Source organism: Saimiri boliviensis, chromosome 10, assembly GCF_048565385.1.
Source record: "Saimiri boliviensis isolate mSaiBol1 chromosome 10, mSaiBol1.pri, whole genome shotgun sequence".
Classification (NCBI taxonomy): domain Eukaryota; kingdom Metazoa; phylum Chordata; class Mammalia; order Primates; family Cebidae; genus Saimiri; species Saimiri boliviensis.
This window is the reverse complement of record NC_133458.1, coordinates 67,117,025-67,139,172: the sequence shown is the minus strand read 5'-3', so window position 1 is coordinate 67,139,172 and position 22,148 is coordinate 67,117,025. Positions and strand designations below refer to the sequence as shown.

Genomic DNA, 22,148 nt, shown 5'->3' with positions numbered 1-22,148 from the left:
CCACCCAGCTGCTACAATGCTAAGTAAATTAATTTTAATCTTAAATCAGAGATGTAATAGGGAAACGGATGATTTAATATGCAATCTCATTACATTTGACAGGCTTATTTATAAACGATTTGCCCCATATTTTGACAAGCATAGTTAATATGTTAATCAGCTTTTTAAAAAAATGATGAAAGGAAGAGACTGACATGCTATCATTCTTCATATACTGTTGGGGTATTGGGGAGTACTGTAGCTGATACCTCAGGGTAATGCTACTGTATATTTTATCCCCACAAAGTACTATGATCTTCATGAGATAATCATTTATTAGCTGCAGATGACTTAGTCATCTTATTTTAAAAATTAAGCCCATATATAATCCCAAGTGACCTTCTGCTTTTCTGCTTTCAAAAAACAAATGTAGCTCTAAACATGTTTATGAACTTCTATAGAGGAATACAAAGCTTATTTATGACCTCAACAGCTTGAGCAAAGCTGCCTAGCAAGGGAAGAACTACACAGATAAGCTGCTTGTTACATTTGCACTTCTCTTAATTTGGCTTTCAGAACTTAGTAAGCCTTTTTGGTTTAGAAGCTTAGCAATTATTTCCCATGCCTTGACTTTCAAAGAGTTATAAATCCAAAAATTAAGAGAAGTTATACAGAGGAAATGTTTAATTTTTTTCCTCTGCTTAACAGATATAAAATATAATACTTTTATATTCCTCTGTTAAGCAGAGGAATCAAATTTACAGAGGGATATAAAAGTATCAAAAACTATGTATCTTGATGAGTTCCCAAATCACACAGGGTTGTTTGTTCATTGCCAGTGTTGGAGACATGGAGGAGAAGATTGTAACACGGCCAGCTTTGATTTCCATCATTTTCTGACAAGTGATAGTGCATACGTGTCTTCATTAATATTTTTATTGCCTGTGGCTATTTAAACAGAAAACTGGAAAATGTAACACTGTATAGGGATCGTTAGTCTTTAGTTACTACCTTACTGTCCCACACTGATAAATGAACTGTAAAAAATGCCTGAAACTACTGCCACCTGCCTCCCTGCTATTGTCCACGGGTTAATATTTGCACTTCTCTTTGCTGCAGCTGAGCCATGACTCAATTATAGTCCCATTTCCAGTTATCTGAATAACCAGCATCAATGTCATCGATTAGGCAAAAATCAGTACCTGTGAACTTCTCTCTAACTGGAAAAACACATACATTTTATTTGACTTATAGGATAATAACAAGATAGCTTTTAGAAAACGACTTGGAATGAAATCAGATTCAGACAGGCAGGCAAGGCATAGATATAATATAGATTTTAGGGTTTGGAAGTGAAGAGGTGGTAAGCATGGGAAGCTGTTCAGACATAACACATTTGCTATTTGGTTCTGGCAATGAATAATCTCGGCATGAAGACAAAAGGGCATTTGGGGTCTACTAGTTTCTAGCAGTTTTCCTCCTTTCCACTTAAATAACAGTCTTCTTCTTGTGCTTCCATTATGTCTCTGTTCAAAGTGAATTGGCAGAAAGTGTCCAAGCTGTCTTCCTTGAGAGAATGAACACACACAGAAGAAAAAGTGGCACACAGTGGAAATCAAATACTGAGCTACACCTCAGAAACACACGTATTAAGTCACAGTCCATTTGGTTCTTGGTGCTTTTAAAGGAAAAGTTAGCCACTAGTTTGTAAAAAACATTCTGAGGGTAGAGTCTTAACTGAACTGCCAAGCAACTAAGACAAAACTGGCTCTAAGCCACAGATGTTTCCAACCAATGTTTTATTAGCAGAGTCCTTAACTGACTTCACTGAAAGACAACCTAGAATTTCCATATTCAAAACATGAAGAAAAAGCCCTGTAACACAAGAATCTGAAGTTATGACTCTTTGCATAGCCAACAATAAGTCAGGAAGTAGGAAAAGGATGAGAAAGGGTTAGTAACTAATATCCTGATGTTTATTTTCTTTGATCTTTGTTTATTTCATTGATCTTTATTTTCAACTTTTTCTGCCATTACAACTAATTATATAAATACCTATTTTACCCAAACCCCTGTCTTGGGGAAAAAAATCTAACTATGTAAACTACCATTCCCCCCAAAAAGCCAGGAAGTGTGATAAAATAAAGATTAATTCAGCCCCTTAATGGCAGATGATCATCTTTATTCTCAGTGTTTTAGAATATCATTAAAATGGTATTAGGTTTATTATAAGACATTACAAAATTTATGACAACAGGTCTTAAGCTGTATGATTATCTGATCTTCTTATTGCTCCATTGAAAACTGCAAATCTACACTTCAATAAAAATAAATGTGTTCTCATGTACATGAAATGTTGCAGGTAACTTCAGTGGCTTTATAAATCCCCAAATCCCATTCCTAGGGAGGGTTGCTGGAACATAAAAAAAAAAAAAAAAAAAAAAAAAAAACAACTGCACTGTGCCCTAGATTGTCAGATACTTGATTGTTTTCTCACCATAACATTTTTGGATCAAAAACATCAGGAAAGAAGCCAGACCTCATCATAGCCCCTTTACGAAAAGCCAAGATTACTGGGGGTAGATCACTGAAGTAAGCGTACAACATAAGATAAACTACACATACTGCAGTTTTACTGAGGTCATAAAATTATATGAACACATAGTGGAATTCTACATATGGGGGCATAATCATTCAGGGAAGATTACTCCTATTATAAAATAGCCATGTGCTATGTAAATTGTTTTACTTTGGACACAACTGTGAGTCTAGAAAAGAAATTTTTCTATTAATAAAAGACGTGTTCAACAATCACTAGTAAGCTTGTCCTTGTCGCCAAAAATAAGATTATTCCATTATTTGACTGTTTTGATTTGGATCACACCTAAATGGAAACTCAGCATCGTATATGCCATTAATGCTAATTATGAATTAAATCTTGCCAGTCATTGGACCTCATAAAATAGATTTTTAAGCTTTGCTAAAGCATTGTGTGAAATTAAGACCTAAAATTAAACACATAGTATTTTTTAAAAGTAGTCATTTTATTTCATTTTGGGCAATTAGTGTCAGAAGTTTTCAGGAACATACTGTGGAGTCAAATTGCTGCCTAACAGTTATACCAAAATTATCAGACCACTCATCAGAGCTTTGTTGCAAATTTAAACAGGCTCCCTGCTACTTCAATCCTGTTGCCATTTGGAGATATATACTTCCCTTGTTATAAAATACAGCCACAAATTAAGACCCTTAGGGAGAAAAATCATGATACTGACAGTTAGAAAAATGTCTCTGCCCCTGTCCATCAAGAACCATTACCACACACCACCTGCAAAGGAGACTCTAATTAGAGAATATTCCCAATCATGTTTTAAAACATTCAGCAGTATGGCCACATGCAGGCAAACACTCCTGCACTATTAATCTTCATTCAAACTGTTAGGATGTTTGTCTAGGCTTGACCCAGACCAAGCACTAGAGATAGATTAGCTAGAGTAAAGCTTCCATTTCTCACCACATGTCAAGGCAGGTGGAATATTCTGTTGAGCCTAGAAGGACATCTGGAGGTCTGTACCACAAGGTAACCACTTCGTTGGAGTATGTGTGGCTAGGGACGGATTTTGCTCTTGCAAGACCTGTGGGTTACATGAAACATAAAGAAGTTTAACAAGCATTAGCAAAACAAGGGAATTTAAATTTCAATGCTCACAATTTTCAAGGTCAAACCTGATCTTTTAACACAGAATCAGGAGTCCAATGTCAAAGTTAATAGAGAGTTGGGGATTGTGATTTCTGTTTTTAACACATGCTAATGACCATTAAATCATTTCTATTTCCTAAAAAAGCACTGATATCATTAATAAAATATTAGCAGATTATTTATAGTAAACAAATAATTCATAAACTGGGATAACACAGGAGCTTAGAAATCTCTTGAATTTTTCAGAAGAGTTACAAGTATTGTGAGAAAGAGTTCCTTGGTCAAATAACTTAGAGAAAAAAATAGATTTAGATAGGTAAAGAGTTAAACTTCTCAGTTCTCCTAATTGTTCTAATGTGTACTGTGAATCTGCAAGAGGAGAATATGATACTTTCCTCCAAGAATTGTCCTACAATTTCTTGTGGTTTCAGTGTTCTGTCAAATAATCATTAGGAAATGCTTATTGCACAAGTTCTTTTGAAAAAACATCTAAAGAAATAACTACAAAGGAATAGTCAAATAAATCTGGTACATACATTGATGAACTCATATATGATAAATTAAAATGTCCTCTAAGAACTTTTTTTTTTTTTTTTTTTTGAGACGGAGTTTCGCTCTTGTTACCCAGGCTGGAGTGCAGTGGCGCGATCTTGGCTCACCGCAACCTCCGCCTCCTGGGTTCAGGCAATTCTCCTACCTCAGCCTCCTGTTTTTTTTAAACTGGGAAGATGTTAAGTGAAAATGCAGATGAAATTTGACCTCATAACCATAAATACTCATGCACGGAAAAAAGACTGGCAGATTTGGTTCTGGGTTCCCCGCCTCCTTTAAAAAAAAGTTTGGCAGAAAATACATTTAAATATCTTCAGTGGTTACCTCTGGAATATGGGATTATCCTCTTTTTTAGTAAGTTTTTCAGAGAGTTTTCCCAAGATTTGTACAATGAATGTGCAATCATTTAAAAACCACCAAATCTATAGATGTTATTTTTTAAAAGAAAAAAAACCCATGTGATAGCATTCTATCTAGCTGTATTCATTAGAGACAAGTATAATTTGTGGTTATGATGTACATAGCACATAAAATATTTTTACAGTGAACCTACCATAACATATTCATTTTAAGGTTCTCACTATTTAAAATTTTTTATGTAGTAGTAACAAAATGACTTTTCCTCATTTAATAAATATGGCATTCCATTTTCAGTATTATATATAAATTTTAAAATTAATAAGACAGCTGGTAAGACAAAGAATTTCTAATTAATTCAACCATGGTAACAGTACCCCAATTTTTTTTCTACAAGGCAGTTTTAATAATAATGCAATGGTATACTATAAATTGGTTAATATTTATAAGTATTCCACATTAAAGTATACAGATTATACACACAGAGACATACTTACACATTCATGGTCCCCAATTTGTGTGTATATGAGTGGAGAAACTATTTTTGATAACAGATTTCTATAACAACTTCTTCCTTTTTACCTTGTTTCCTCTGCAAGGTTTCATCCTACCTTAATTCAGGCAAAATTGAACAATAGATGGGACAATCAAGATGATACAATGTCTGCAGAATTTGGTAATCCCATCAAAAGGGTTGATTCCTCAAATGACTATGGCTCCATACGGAGACTAAACAGCCAGGCACAAGTCCTGAAATAGGGTATGATTTGTTCCATATGCTGTTGTCAAGTCAAACGGGATGCTAACAACATTTAGGATTGACTCCCTGGTTTTCCTGAGGCCCTGTTGTCAGAAAGCTAAGCCAGAAGGATGAGAGAATGAAGAAGTTGAAGATTTTCATTGACAGCTCAGTCCAAGCTAGTTATAAAAAAATTGTGATGTTCCCAGTTAGAAAGGGAAAAAATAAGACTTCAAAACAACCTGGAAGTATTATAAATCAAAAGAATCATGTGCAATTTCAGATCAACTCTGTTCACTCTGAATATGAGTTTGCTAAACTGGTTAAATATTTTTGAAAAGTACAAATAGAAAAAAGCGCTTTACCTACATGATTGTTCTCTTTCCCTCATGTTTAGGCCAAAAACTACTCCAACTTTGTTGTGATGAGCCACGTAACTTCCACAAAGAACAGTACAAATAAATTTCAATATCTAACTATCCAAAGCTTAAGACAAAGTCTCTTAAAATGGTTTGCAGGTAAATGTGTCAGAGTGAAGAATGTTACTATATTTTAAGAAACATTATTCCACATTGCTTGAGAAAAATTCTCTCATCTCATTTGAATATGGTTAGTCGATGAAAACAGTTTCTTGTAGAAAGTGTCCTCTATATTGATGAACAAAAAGTTTTCACCCCAAAAATATCTGTTTGGTTAATAAGAAAATCCTAAAACTTTTCAGGAATGGAGAAAATTTTTAAAATGATGACTCAAAAAATAAAAATTAAAGGAAGACCAAAAGAAGCAAAGAAAGAAAGAAAAGAATAAAAAAAGAGGAAAGAAAGAGATCTTGAAGTATAAATACATACAACTACATTTTTTAACAAATATTTTTGGTAAAGATATTGCTGTATTTATACAGTTCATGCATCAAAACATGCTTATTCATGCAAGATTTATTAAACTGCGTTCTTCAGTTGAAAGCAAACTGTAGGACAGGATTAATTAGCACAGCATGTGTGAAAGCTTTCTTTCTCTGTTCCTTGTCAGTTGCTATGGTTACACTACAGGAAGAGCACTACACTACCTTTTAAAAGAGATGCAGTTCATGGATTATTATCAAAACTTCTTATATTAATGTTTAGTTTGATTTAAAAGTCAAAAAGCAAAGCACAGGTTATATGCACGTTGCTGCTTTGGCTGAGTATGTGCTCATTAAGGAGTACAAGTTCTGATGGGCATCTAAAATGGCTTGCAGAAAATTTAGTGTATTCAACTTTACAGTGTTGCCATTTCTAGAAAATGAAAGACCCCAGAGTAAAGAGGATAATCCTGCTATTCAAGCCCTACTGCCAATGATTCAAAGTTGAGCTTCCCTGATACTAGCATAGTGGAATCTTGAATTTCTAGAGTAAAGGAGCTTTATAGGTAACCTCTTAACCGAAAAAGAAATTCCTTCTCACATCTCTATAAGATGATTATCTTATAGATAATATCTACTGCTACCCTGAGCCTGATTCTACCCTCTGGCATGGACGCAGAATAAATCACGGATAGTGCTCCCGACATTTTCCCAAAGCAGACCAGCCATTCAGCACCAAACAATGGAGACTCTTCAGGACTTACCACAGTAGCTCTCTCTGCCCCATTAGACTCTGCTGACCTTCCTTCTACATTTTCTCCTTTTTTTCCCTCAGATATAGAATAGTTAACCAGAAATGACTTGGTTTCCTTCTGGGAACTTCCCCTTTTTGCCTCTTAAATGCTGATTTTGTCAATGGCCACATATACATATGCTTGAATCAGTGCTTTCTCAAATATATACACTGTATAGGTCACTGGGCCTTATGTCAAGTTTTTAACTGTCATTCATAGATGATTTCTCCCAAGATTTTATCTCCAACTTATGCTTATCCTTGGGCTCCAGACCTGGTTCTATGTAATCCCCACTAGCCATAGGTACTAGAAGGCACTCAATATAACTCCAACCAGAATAATACAGAGAATACACCAAAAGAGTCCAGGGGGCGAATGCATTTTACTAGTAACTGTTTTATGTTCTAAAAACAGCCCAAGGTTCTTTCCTTTTAGCTGTCCACAGATGTACACTAGAACTTATATTCTATGCACATTTAATTATTCCTTCAAATTCCAGCGCATCCTTTTTTGTAGGTGGTAAAACTGGCTGGGTATTTAACCAATCTCTTTAACTCTATGGAGAAAACTGCTGAATCTACGATAAGGTTCAGAAATAATTCTCATTCCTTTGCTTTGACTAAGGAATTGAGAAGGAACTGGCAACATTCACTTACTCCTTTCTAATGAAGTAAAATTAATAATAGCAAAAGCTAGGTGAATTGTAGAGTCAACTAAAATACAGCATAGAAATAGTATCTCTCATTACTTCAGAGTCTTTCCATAAAATGGGCCACCACTTTGTGTTGGTCAGTGGTTTCATATTACATTACAGAGCCACTCCCACACCTCTCTTAACATACCTCCTTCCCCAAATTAAACAATCAGAAAAAAAGAGTCTTGCTTTTAACCATAGAATCAATATTTCTAGGAGAAAGGTTCCTTTCTGTATCACTTGACTCTAAACAAACATAAAATACCTGGATAATATTTTACCATAAGACAGTTGCAGTGGGCAAGGGAAAGACTTGAGGCCTTCTCTATTCCATGAATCAGTCCATGGGGTAAAGGTTTTTCCTATTCCACAGCCAAAGACTGACCAAGAATTTCTTTTTTGATATAATTTTAAATGGAATGTTCTCCCTCCTAGAGGATTTATACTATATTAAGCATCTTATGATGTGCTAATACTGTTTGAAGACACTCTATTACCGTTTTTATAGTGTATCGATAAAAAAAAATCTTTTTCATCTTGAATGTATCTCAATCTTAACTAAACATTTCTCCTGTCTCTAATTATCCAACTAATACTACATCTTCTAGTGTCTACAACTGATCGCTGTACATCACCACCCATTCATTCACCAAAGGTGGAAATCTTGTTTCAGTGTAGTCTCCCTCCACCTACAAAATCGGAAAACCCAGTGGATTTTACTTTATAATATTCCCTCTTTTCTTCCTCCTCCTTAGGTCCTCATATCATCTCTTGCTGGATTATTACACTAGAAAGTCTGCCCATGGCACAATGTTATCTTTAAAATATAGACAATAAATTATCTACATTTATAAAAACGATTTTTATTGTTGGCCAGGCATGGTGGCTAACATCTGTAATCCCTGCACTTTGGGAGGCCAAGGAAGGTGGGTCACCTGAGGGCAGGAGATCGAGACCAGCCTGGCCAACATAGTGAAACCCTGTCTCTATTGAAAATATAAAATTAGCTGGGTATGGTGGCTCGCACCTATAATCCCAGCTACTTGGGAGGCTGAGGCATGAGAATCACTTGAACCCAGGAGGTGGAGGTTACAGTGAGTTGAGATCATGCCTGGGTAACAAGGCAAAACTCTGTCTTGAAAAGCAAAAACAAAAACAAAAATTAATTTTATCGTTTAACTGGAACGTTCCTCAATGTGAATAACAGCAACAATAATAGCTAAAGACTTAAATGCCCAATCTACTCACATAATCACTATGAGAGGTGGATACCGGCAATTCCCTCCCTCTTATTTGACTTAATAGGAAATATATTCTTTCCAGAAAATCGGGCATCTTGAGGACAGGTCTATGTTTTTTGTTGTTATTGTTTTTTGTTTTAAAATATATTTGCCATCCTATGGTATTGTTTAACGTGGAAAAGTAGTTTCAAGATTACAATTAAAATATCCTTTTCTTTCCTTTGAATGTAACATCTTTGTTTTGGTTTCTGTCCAGACTTTTAACAGTGCTACTTTTTACAGGAAACCCAAATTCCTTAGTCTTTCTACTAAATATGGGTATTCTTTGAACATAAATAAAAAGAAATTAAGTCCAGAAGACATTGAAACATGTTAAGGTAACATTTGATTTTATTTAATTATCCCTGAATTTTAAAAATTCAATAAATTAGGCCTAATTTATATCTATCCTAAAGGGCAAGGATTTTTTAAAAAATATATTTCATTTGGTTGGGCATAGTGGCTCATTCATGTAATCCCAGGACTTTGGGAGGCCAGGCAGGTGGATCACCTGAGGTCTGGAGGTCAAGACCAGCCTGGCCAAAATGGTAAAAAATTCTCTAGTAAAAATACAAAATATTAGCCAAGTGTGGTGGTGGGCACTTGTAATCCCAGGCACTGAAGAGGCTGAGGCAGAGAATCACTAAAACCCAGGAGGCAGAGGTTGCAGTGAGCCAAGATTGCACCACAGTACTCTAGCCTGGGCAACAACAGCTATATATATGTATATACATATATATTTATATAACAGAAATAATAACATGTTAATATAGGCATTCCAAAGACAGAAAATATTCAAATAATTAATTTTCATATACAGCTAGGAATTTGAACTTTTTTTCTATCTTTTTCTCTTTTTGCATAGAAAATAAAATCAATATGTTTTTCTGGAAAATAACAACTTTAAGTGAAATTGATACAGGTTGTAAACCAACTAGTTAGAATTCTTGACTATATGAGAAACATGCTTTTGTTCCTAGAGCATTAGCATACATATTGGAAGACTTGCGATATGGCAAAACTAAATGCCTGAATGTTCTGGCACCAACTAGTTTGTTATTTCTCCTTGATGAAGTGACTTAAGCTTTCTAGTCTTGGTTTTACTATGTGTACAATGAGGGACATGAGATCTGGGGTCAGCAAACTATGGTCTGAGAGCCAGCCATTTGTCTTTGTAATTAAATTTTGTTGGAAAACAGCTATATCCATTCACTCACGTATTACCTATAGCTGCTTTTGTACTAAACAGCTGAGCTGAATAGTGACAGAGACCATCTGACCCATAGGCTATGATATTTAGTGCCTGTCCCTGTAAGAAAAAGTTTGCTGACTCCTGGGACAGATTAGGTTAAATTTAAGGTTCATTCTAATTCTAACACTTAGTGATTCTAAGAAAAGGTTTTTCACTAAAATCTTCATTCAGTGTATGAAGATCATATATGCTCAAGTTCTTAAGCAGCCCTTTAAATAATTCCACTTCAACGATCCCATCACATCACATCTGCATTAGCAGAGAATGCAAAATCATTTTCAATCGAGTATATGTGAATATATCATCATTTTCACAGTTCACTGGTTTACATTTCATTTTCTAGTTTCTGCTTCTCAGTTAATGATACTTGTAGTTACTATTCCAATGCTAGATGACAACACAGTATAAAGAATGAAAGTCAAAACCTGACTAAGTCGGCAATTTTGATGAATTCCATAACCATGCTGATTTACTTCCACTTTTCAAAAATTAAAGGTAAAACACATTAATTCATCATAAGAATCTATTTTAAGTCAAGGCATAATATTCAGAACTCTTAAGGCATTTGTTTGTAAATATGTATTAATATATACTCAAAACATTATACAAGTATGTACCTGTATGTGTTAAAGAGAAAGTATTTATTGAAATAATTACAACCATAATGAGGTCAAGTAAGGTAAGATTAATTGTGATTTATGCTAGAGATATACTTTGCACTTGATAGGAAAGATGCCAATCTATAAAGATAAAATTTATTATACATACATATTTTAAATGACAACATATGCTTAGCATATTAATTTCTTTAGTTTTCAAAAGAAAAATTAGTATGAGTGTTTGTATGGGAAGTCTATGAGAAAACTTTCCCATTTCCTTCCTAAACCACTTAGATTTCTTTTCTTTTTTTTTTTTTTTTCCGTTTCTTTTCTTTCTTTCTTCTTCTTCTTCTTCTTTTTTTTTTTAAAGTAGGAAAAGAAGGCAATATCCTTACCTGGTCTTATTACAGATAACAGGAAATGATGAAAATCAGGGGATGTGCAGTGTTCATTATACAGAGGCAAAACTCACGATGATTTATTGAGCAGTTATAATCTGTTAGGTAGTGTAATGGTTTTAAATGTATTATATCATTTAATGTTTTCACAACTTAAATACTGTAAGATTATTCATACCTCAATATAGCAGGAAAAAACCCAAATGCCCTGAGAAACTAATTTACCCCAGATCATACAGTAGTAAGTGGCCATGCCCCCAAGAAGACTGGGAACTTGGGAACAGGTTGCCTGGTATGTGTTGGGCTCTGATTGGGTGGTAGCCAAGAGCAATAGGTCCAAAGTCCAGAATGGTAACTGGTTACCATAAGGTTGTGGGACAGATGGTAGTGAAGATAGGAATGGGAATTGAACTGAAAACACAGGCTGGTTGTTCCGAAAGAAGGTTGCAAAAACATAAGTAAATTAGAGACAATGATTGATGCTGTCTAGAGAGCCTCCAGGACAAAAAGCCTGTGAGGAAAAGAGAAAATTGATAAGGAAATACTGTCCAGAAAAGCTCAGGAAACTTCAAGCTAGGGTCTAGTTGCTGAAATAAGATCAATTCTTTTTTTTTTAAATATATATATATATTTTTTAAATATATATATATTTTTAAAATATATATATATATAAAATGCAATAAATATATATATATATATATATATATATATATATATATATATATATATTGCATTTTAGGTTTTGGGGTACATGTGAAGAACATGCAAGATTGTTGCATAGGTACACACATGGCAGTGTGGTTTTCTGCCTTCTGTCCCCTTGCCTGTATCTGTCATTTCTCCCCATGCTATCTCTTCCCACCTCCCCACCCCCCATCCCTCCCCCATTTCCCCCCAACGGACTCCAGTGTGTAGTGCTCCCCTCCCTGTGTCCATGTGTTCTCATTGTTCAACACCTGCCTATGAGTGAGAATATGCGGTGTTTGATTTTCTGCTCTTGTGTCAGTTTGCTGAGAATGATGGTTTCCAGGTTCATCCATGTCCCTACAAAGGACATGAACTCATCGTTTTTGATGGCTGTGTAATATTCCATGGTGTATATGTACCACATTTTCCCTATCCAGTCTATCATCGTTGGGCATTTGGGTTGGTTCCAGGTCTTTGCTATTATAAACAGTGCTGCAATGAACATTCGTGTGCATGTGTCCTTATAGTAGAATGATTTATAATCCTTTGGATATATAACCAGTAATGGGATTGCTGGGTCAAATGAGATTTCTATTTTTAGGTCCTTGAGGAATCGCCACACTGTCTTCCACAATGGTTGAATTAATTTACACTCCCACCAACAGTGTAAAAGTGTTCCTATTTCTCCACATCCTCTCCAGCATCTGTTGTTTCCAGATTTTTTAATGATCGCCATTCTAACTGGTGTGAGATGGTATCTCAATGTGGTTTTGATTTGCATTTCTCTAATGACCAGTGATGATGAGCATTTTTTCGTACGTTTGTTGGCCTCCTGTATGTCTTCTTTTGTAAAGTATCTGTTCATATCCTTCGCAATTTTTGAATGGGCTTGTTTGTTTTTTTCTTGTAGATCTGTTTTAGTTCTTTGTAAATTCTGGATATCAGCCCCTTGTCAGATGGGTAGATTGCAAAAAATTTTTCCCATTCTGTTGGTTGCCGATTCACTCTACTGACTGTTTCTTTTGCCGTGCAGAAGCTATGGAGTTTGATTAGGTCCCATTTGTCTATTTTGGCTTTTGTTGCCATTGCTTTTGGCATTTTGGTCATGAAGTCCTTGCCTACACCTATGTCCTGAATGGTTTTGCCTAGATTTTCTTCTAGGGTTTTTATGGTGTTAGGTCTGATGTTTAAGTCTTTAATCCATCTGGAGTTAATTTTGGTATAAGGTGTCAGGAAGGGGTCCTGTTTCTGCTTTCTGCACATGGCTAGCCAGTTTTCCCAACACCATTTATTAAACAGGGAGTCCTTTCCCCATTGCTTGTTTTTGTCAGGTTTGTCGAAGATCAGATGGTTCTGGGTATGTTGTATTTTCTCTGAGGCCTCTGTTCTGTTCCATTGGTCTATATCTCTGTTTTGGTACCAATACCATGCTGTTTTGATTACTGTAGCCTTGTAGTATAGTTTGAAGTCCAGTAGTGTGATGCCTCCTGCTTTGTTCTTTTTGCTTAGAATTGACTTGGCTATGCGGGCTCTCTTTTGGTTCCATAGGAAGTTTAAGGTGTTTTTTTCCAGTTCTGTGAAGATCATTGGTAGTTTGATGGGAATAGCGTTGAATCTGTAAATTACTTTGGGCAGTATGGCCATTTTCACAATGTTGATTCTTCCTAACCATGAACATGGAATGTTTCTCCATCTGTTTGTGTTCTCTCTTATTTCGTTGAGCAATGGCTTGTAGTTCTCCTTGAAGAGGTCCTTTATGTTCAATTCAACAGCCCTTTACGCTAAAAACCCTCAATAAACTAGGTATTGATGGAACGTATCTCAAAACAATAAAAGCTATTTATGACAAACCAACAGCCAATATCATACTGAATGGGCAAAAACTGGAAGCATTCCCTTTGAAATCTGGCACTAGACAAGGATGCCCTCTCTCACCACTCCTATTCAATATAGTACTGGAAGTTCTAGCCAGAGCAATCAGGCAAGAAAAAGAAATAAAGGGTATTCAAACTGGAAAGGAGGAAATTAAATTGTCTCTATTTGCAGATGACATGATTGTGTATCTAGAAGACCCCATCATCTCAGCCCAAAATCTCCTGAAACTGATAAACAACTTCAGCAAAGTCTCAGGATACAAAATCAACGTGCAAAAATCACAAGCATTCCTATACACCAGTAACAGACTTAAAGAGAGCCAAATCAAGAATGAACTGCCATTCGTAATTGCTACAAAGAGAATAAAATACCTAGGAATGCAACTAACAAGATCGATTCTTAATTTGCTTTGTTTGTTGGTTTGTTTTGTTTAAAGTGGAAAGGGTGGAAGGCAGTAGCCCCATAAAGCCAGTTCCCCTGGCTTGCCAGGGTAACAGCGGGAAATGGAAACTGTTGGGAGTGGGGACCGAGAATAGAGAATGGTCTATTCATCTTACAGGATCCTAAAGACTCATTTTCTTTTTTTTCAAAAACCTCAAATTGCGGTGTGATCAAAGCCAATCTTAAGGGCACATAATAAATAACACTGAAAGAAAAGGCTCTTCTGAAATGCCCTGACTAAAGTGAATTTTTAAAACATTCCATAAGATAAAAATAGGCAATTACTTTACAACATGAACTAGGAGGTTTTCACATTTTTCCAATAATAAATGCCTATGAATTAGTGCAAATTAATGAGGCAATTATTGAGCAAATTCAAGAAAAAAGAGGTTTGGGTCATATTGAATTACTATAATACTTTTAAATTTTATGGTTGCTGTCCAAGTTTTCTGCATTATTTTTACTATGCTTTTAGCATTTTTTTCCTCTCATCATTCTATGTGAGGAGAGGGCTGTTGAAAGACATATACATCTTTATTTTGATAATTTTAAAGGTGTTTTGTGACACCTGGTGACAAGCTTGGTTGTTTTGAAATTGGAGTTGAGCATTGCTAATGCAGTAAATAAGCATCACCACTTTGAATCTCCAAAAGAAGCATTTGGGGAATATTTTCAAAAATACATTAATTCCATGAAATAAATACATATCACAATCACTGCAGAGAAGCAGCATCACCAAGCTTTCATGCAGGCAAGGACCTAAGACAGTCTGTATCTTCTATAATATTCTTACTTATTTTTAAACAGAAAGAAAATTGAGGCCCAAAGTTCTGTCCATTCTGCCTCTACTGTTTCTAATCCGTTTCCTTCTTTCTCCCCACTGCTACTGCCACATCAGGCCCTCAGACTTAAACACTTCTGGGTCTTGAATCTGTTAACTCATCTCCTAGCTGCAAAGTTAGACCTTCCTATTCCTCTTCTATATTTTGATGAAGAGGCAGTTTCATATAGTACATAAGAACTCCTTCTTTGGGGTCAGGTATGACCGTCACTTACAAGTTGTGTGATTTGGGGCTGAGTTTCAGTGGCTTTGCCTGTGAAATGCATGTAGTAAAACTCTGCCAGATATTCTCAATTTGCCTCTTCTGATGCATTCTTGATTCCCTGTCACCCTGTTCTTTGTTCCCCACAGGCTGTCCTTAATGAGCGTGTAATTACAAAGTCCTTGTCCCCTGGCCTGAAGTTGGGTTTGGCCAATGGGCAGCAAACTGACCAAAAGATCATAAGGAAGGAGAAAAGTGAGGTCATTATATTTGTTCTCCTGGCTTCTTCTCAGCTGGACAAAGAAATGGTATTGGCTAGGTTCTTCCTTGGAAGGCTGCAGCTCTTGCTCAGGCAGTTCCAAAACCAATTTCTCTAAATCTCTCCAGGAGGAGGAGTGAAATTTTCCACACTGTTGCTAGCCTGAAGGGGTTTCACATACTTAACCCTGCCCAGAGTTCCATAAGCAGTCCCTTCATCAGACACTCAATTGCCCCATTTGTGTTGCCCTTTGTTTCCTTCTAGAACCCTGATATAAGAGCCACATCTAACTCAAAGGGTATTTGTGCAAATTAAATGAGATAATGCATGAAAAATGCTTAATCATACAGTTGGCCTAGAGTAACACTTAACTCATACTGGCTATTACCATGAACTAAAACGCCATCCAATCAAACCAGTTCTCTGCTAAAAAATCTTAATAGATCCTCTGGGCTTTATCCTGAAATCCAAATTCGAAGGAATAAAAAGAACATGTGACTACCCTAGCCTTGTTTCTTCCCATCTCTTTCTATGTTCTAGCCAACTGTTAGCAGTTAATCAAATCACTTGTAATTATTTTTTTCTTATGTCAGTTCATTAGCACAGCATGGTCTTATATCCCATAATTATTAATACTTACTCAGCAGATGACTCCTACATATCCTTCAAAATTATGCTCAGGGCCAAGGACTTAGAAGCTTCTCTGACTTGCCCTCCCTTTCCTGGTCCAGGTAATGAACATTCCTCTGTTCTCTGATTTACCTTAGCACTGCACTTACACAGATAAACTTAGCAAAGTCATTCACTTACATGTCAGCTGCCACCTGTCCCACACAGGTGGAGCAGACCAGTTTTCCCAAAGTAGGGCCACATTTTTTCCCCTTTTTGAGAAAGGATCTTACTCTATCACAAAGGTAGGTGAAATGTGGCCCTGGCCAGGTGTGATGGCCCATGCCTGTATTCTCAGCACTTTGGGAAGCTGAGGCAGGAGGATCACTTGAGCCCAGGAGTTCGAGACCAACATGTGCAACATGGCAAGTTCATGTCTCTAAAAATATTTTTAAAATTAGCCAGGTATGGTGGTGCACTCCTATAGTCTTAGCTACTTGGAGGCTGAGCTGAGATCACTTGAGCCCAGGAGTTTGAGGCTGTAGTGAGCTATGATTGTGCCACTGACTTCAACCTGAGTGACAGTTTCTGGCATGACGTCTGACCTATAGTAAGTCTACTGAAAAATTGACATATCTAGCAAGAACAACCACCTAGTATGAACCTCTAAAGCAGAGGTTCATTTGGCAGATGGCACTTGTGTGTCATCCCAGCCTACAGGGATAAACCTGTCTTAGTCCATTTTTTGTTGCTATCAAAGAATACTTGAAACTGGGTCATTTATAAAGAAAAGAAGTTTATTTTGGCTGATGGTTTTGGAGGCTGGAAAGTCCAAGATCAGGCAAGCTGCATCTGATTGGCTTCTGGATAGTTTGGTATTGTGTCATCATGTGGTGGAGAAGTGGAAGGAAGAAGTGGGCATGTACAAAAAGGGCAAACCATGAGGGGCAACCTTAGTTTATAACAATCCACTCTCTTGGTAAATAATCCAGTTCCCTGAGAGCAAGAATTCATTCACTCCTGTGTGGATTAACCCAGTCCTGCAAGAGCAGCATTAATTCCTCCTAATGACCTAATGACCCCTTAAAGATCCCACCTCCCAACACTGCCACACTAGGGACCAAATTTCCAACACATATTCTGGGGGAAACACTCACACTATAGCAGGACCCACCCCAACTCATTCAGAATACCTATGTTTTCACCTTGATGCTTAAATAGAAAACCTATCCTTAGATTTCAAAATGTTAAAAGAACTTAATTTGAGTAAAGTTGAATTATGTTAAAGCTCAAGATCTATTTTAGGGGGTAAGAAGTAACCTCAAAAACAAACATAAAAAACTTTAATCTGTTTATGATGCACATGAATATTTTAAAGAAAAATACAAGGCTATTAATAAGGCTATTAATATTCTTATTTATATCATAAAGCTATTAATATACAAGCTACCAGCTCTTTAAAACAAGTAATGGACCCACTTTCCTGACTAATCAATTTTTCTCAAATTTATCTAATATAACATTTACATTTTAGATAAATAAACCTCAAGAATTATTCAATCTGTCCTCTAAACTTTCATATTACATCTCAATCTCTATTCAGCTCACTTGGCAGACAGTATATAAACCTGTTATTGTTTATATTTTTATCTCTGTTTACCTCTCTGGCTATACAAAATATGCTCCCTAAAAGCAAGGATCATTTCTTATGATTGTCTCATTTTTTTACCACCACTCCCCACCCCTTCTGCATCTATATGTAACATTGGGTCTTATGTAAAATGTACAATTTAGACAAGACTAAGTCTGTGTAAAACACACTTGGAAAGGGGATTAATTCTTCCTTTACTTACTAGGAATCCAGGCTATGAATTATTATACTTAGATGTGTTGAGCCAGCTTAGATCTCAGCCACAGAAATACCAGGCCTCTCTGATTCAGCATGACACCTTAGCTGCCTCTCAACTAGTTAACTTGAGCTATTGAGAGGTATGCCCACACTCAAAAGTTTTTTTTAAGAAAAACCTTTGATGGGCAGAAGTATAAAAACACTCATTTCAAAGCTTCCAGCTGTTCAGCTTTACTGAAGGAAGAGACCTGAATTTACCTTTGAGGCTGTTTCTTTCTTCTTGGAAAATCAACTTAATGGCAAATCCTCTTATACAAATATAACGCAAGTCCCTACCCACTGTTCTGGGGAAAGCAGTGAAATTAACCTGCATCTTGATGTTTCAGAGGAAAGGGTTTAATGCAAGCTGGGTGCATGTTTTGGCAGAGCCATGTTTCTGAGGCTCTGTGGCTTCTTTGAAGATGATGTTTACTGACTCAGGAACATAAGAGATTACACAATGATGCTTCCCCCTGTTCTTGATCAGTGGTTTTCAGGAACCCAGAGAACCAAAGAAAGGGTGTATGCTGAAAGCTATTTTTTCACTCTCCAAAGGAATGGACCAATAAAGCCCAATTTGCAGCAACATTTAAGTCTAAATCTCACAAGGATTACTGATGTTGGACTGTTGCTTGCAATCTGATCCTTAATCCCTGAAGCCACAAGGCATATTTCCTTATTGTGAAATTTCTCAAGATTAAACTGTTCCTCTGATTTGTCACCCAGCCCTCTACCTTGTATAAATATGTGCTATGATTGTTCTACTGGGGCTGGAGGGCAGAGTCCCCAGTCCTGTGGCTGGGGGATGAAAGGTGGACTCCAAGATCTAAAATGAGACTTCACCATGCACCTTAGATTTTCACAAGGAGAGAACATTCCTTCCTGAGCCTTGGGGTTGTAGGGCCTGAATTTCAGGTAGCACCCCTGGGGTACAATCACTAGGGAAATAGAGAATCCAGCCCTAGTGAGAAAGAGATACACAGAAAATAAAGAATAAGGGATCCCTTTCTCAAACCCTGAGACTGATCCTCTAAGCTCGGAACACAGCACTTTGAAGAGAAGTGTGTGATACCTCTGCTCTGTCCTGCCCATCTACAAATGTCCAGACTTCATAAAATCTTGTTGAAAATGACAGCCAGATATCAGGCCAGCTTTGCCCTTTGGCAGATGGTAAAGGAAGCCAGAATAGCCATGTCAGTGGAAGACACCAGGGAGGAGCCAGGTGTGCCTTAAGGGTCAACATTAGAGGAACTTTTAAGGTGGCATGAAGAGGAACAGCAGGGTATAAGAACATGAGGTACTTGCTTCAGATACAACAAAACAACACTGACCCACTTGTGCAAATTCCCAGGGCCCACGCTGGTGCAGTGGCTTGTACCTGTATTCCCAACTACTTGGGAGGCTAAGGTAGGAAGATTGCTGGCACCCAAGAGTCTGAGTCCAGACTGGGCAACACAGCAAGATGCCATGTTTAAAAAAAAATTTAAAAATAATAGCTAGGTTTGGGAGTGTGCACCTGCAGTTTCAACTACTAAAGAAGCCGAGGCAGGAGGGTCACTTAAACCCAGAAATTTAAGGCTACAATGAGTTATGATCACACCACTGCTCTTTACCCTGTCTCGCGCTCCTGCAAGACCCTGTCTCTAAAAACAGGCACAGAAACAAATAACCACGGCCCATGCTGAGGAGCCCCCAGTGTCCTGGAAAGGGAGCAAGCCATAAAGAAATCTGGGGGAAGTGATTCAGGCAATGGGTACAGCAAGTAAGTGCTCACGCTTTGAGACACAGTGGGCCTGGCATGTGACAGGTACGGTGAGGAGGTCCATGTGATAGAATGCAGTACATCCTTGATGCACTTTGGTGCATCCATGTTTCCAGGCACATTCCCCACATCCCTTTCTCTGCCACTTCCCATATCTGATTCTAATCCCAACCCAGCCTCTAATTTTTCTTTGATTCCAGAAGTTACTAGTTATTTCTCCCTGTTGCAGACTTTCTCAAGATTCAACCGCACCTCTGATTTGTCACCCAGTGCTTTGGCTTGAAGCATCACTATCACAGGAAAGCGGGCCTAACCTATTTAAGGCAGAGGCCATGCCTGATTGTTTAAAGCCCCAGGATCAACACATGCGTAATGTGTTCATTGAGTTAACTGGTTGAACTGAACTTGAAAGCCATTGATTATTTTTCAGAAGTTTCAGAGAGTAACCAATAGCAACTTTAGGTGTTTATCATATGTGTGTGTGTATGTGTGTGTATGCACATGTATATCTCACATATATGTGTGTATTTAATATCATATATATATATATATATATATATATATATAAATATAATATATCATATATACTTTTTATTTCCAGACAGGATCTGGCTCTGTCACCCAGACTGGAGCACAGTGGTGTGATCACAACTCACTGCAGCCTTGACCTCCTGGGCTCAAGTGATCCTCCCACCTCAGGCCCCTAAGTAGCTGGGACTACAGGCACATGCTACCACACCTGGCTGATTTTTATGTTTTTTGTAGAGATGGAGTTTTGTCATGTTGGCAGGCTAGTCTAAAATTTCTGGACTCAAGTGATCCCCCACCTCAGCCTCCCAAAGTGCTGGAATTACAGGCATGAGCCACTGCATCCAGGCTTATTGTATATTTGTACATACAAAAACTATGGGCATGGAGATTCACGGTGACATTGTTTACAGAAAATGACTAAAGATAACCTCAAACTCCAGGAGAGAACTGAAATTACAGTATAGATACAAAATGCAGCCAATAAGCCCAGTAAATTGCTATGTACTAATACGGAATCAACTATAATATATTGTTAATGGAAAAGGCAAAATAAATAATGGGGCCTATTAGGTATTATTTGTGTAAAAAATGTATTTATAGTTGCATATTGAGTCTCTGGAAAGATGTATAAGAAACTAGTAAAGGCAACTGCCTGTGGGGAAAGGAAACAGGAGAGAGAAGAAGATTTAACTTCCACTATACTCCCATTTTGTGCTCTTTGCAATGTCTATTACTGGATGCACATTATCTACTGGAAAAAAAACTTGTTTTTAAAGAGAGAAAGAAAAAGGGTCTAATAAGTCCTCACACAGCCCTGGGCAGTCTCAGCTCTCCACATCCCCCAAGATTACAGCCTTATTTCTTTATGGTATAAGTCCTAAAATAGTCATTGGTTGTAAATGACAGACTTTTCATGGCATGGCAGGAAAAGTGGTGGCTGGCAGGAGAGAGTTAAAGACTGGGTGGAAGAAGCAGAAATAAATTACTATTTAAATATTCTCACTAGTAAAACCAAGTTGCCTTCCAAAGCTCAGGTTTGTCTGTGTAACAGCTCGCTTAGCTACTAAAAACTGGGATAGGCTTGCATGAACAATCTGAATCATGAGACAATTTAGAAGTTAAAAAATAAAATCTTCTTTGAAGGGAAACTTGCTTGCAGAATAAATCTTGTAATAGATTGCTATAAGATGACGAAATTTGCAAAACTGGCCAAGTGCTAGAACTATTAAAACAAAATTATATAATTCACAAAATAAATGCAATGAATGTTGCATTTCTACATCCAGTAAGACTGTACTAATAACCAGTAAATGAATGCAAGAATACAGTTGAATAGATTTTGATAAGTTGAATTTAGTGTCAACAACCTGACAATCTATGTAGCCTCACTTGTCAGTAAACATTACACATGCTACATTTTAGAGGACCAAGAGTGTTCACAGAAGACTGCTATGGTTTTTAAAGAGCTGGCAGCAATGAAATCCAAACTTATCTTGTACTATACTAGACAACTGTCTTAGCCTTTAAGAATTACAGACAGAAACCTAACATCTGAAACACATGTCCTTGTTTTTCAGAATCTGTTATGTACACTTTAAATATTCCCATCTTGTCAGTCCAAATAATTTGTTCTTCACTACAGTTATCTTTGCCAATAAAGCTTTATTTGAAATCTTACAATATGACTGAAGACACTTGAAATTTAGAACCTTCTTTAAAACAAATTTTAGTTACAGAATCATAAAGTGCTATTTTGCTATCCACTGTTTTATTGATATTCCTGTTTTTTTCATTAAATATTTTGTTAAAGGAACAAATGAAATGTTCCTTTATGAAACTTTATTATTATCAAAAAGTCACAAAAGACT

At 36.8% G+C, this 22,148-nt stretch overlaps 1 protein-coding gene across 6 annotated transcripts in view; it reads right to left on the bottom strand.

Annotated features, from left to right (window-relative positions):
• The window catches only part of CDK14 (cyclin dependent kinase 14), a 689,971-nt gene that overhangs the window by 239,087 nt on the left and 428,736 nt on the right, over nt 1–22,148 (bottom strand). For all 6 annotated transcript variants that reach the window (XM_074379395.1, XM_074379396.1, XM_010345161.3 and 3 more), the window contains one exon: nt 3,494–3,614. In XM_074379395.1, coding sequence (XP_074235496.1) covers nt 3,494–3,614 — 121 coding nt within the window. The remainder of the gene's footprint in view (nt 1–3,493; nt 3,615–22,148) is intronic.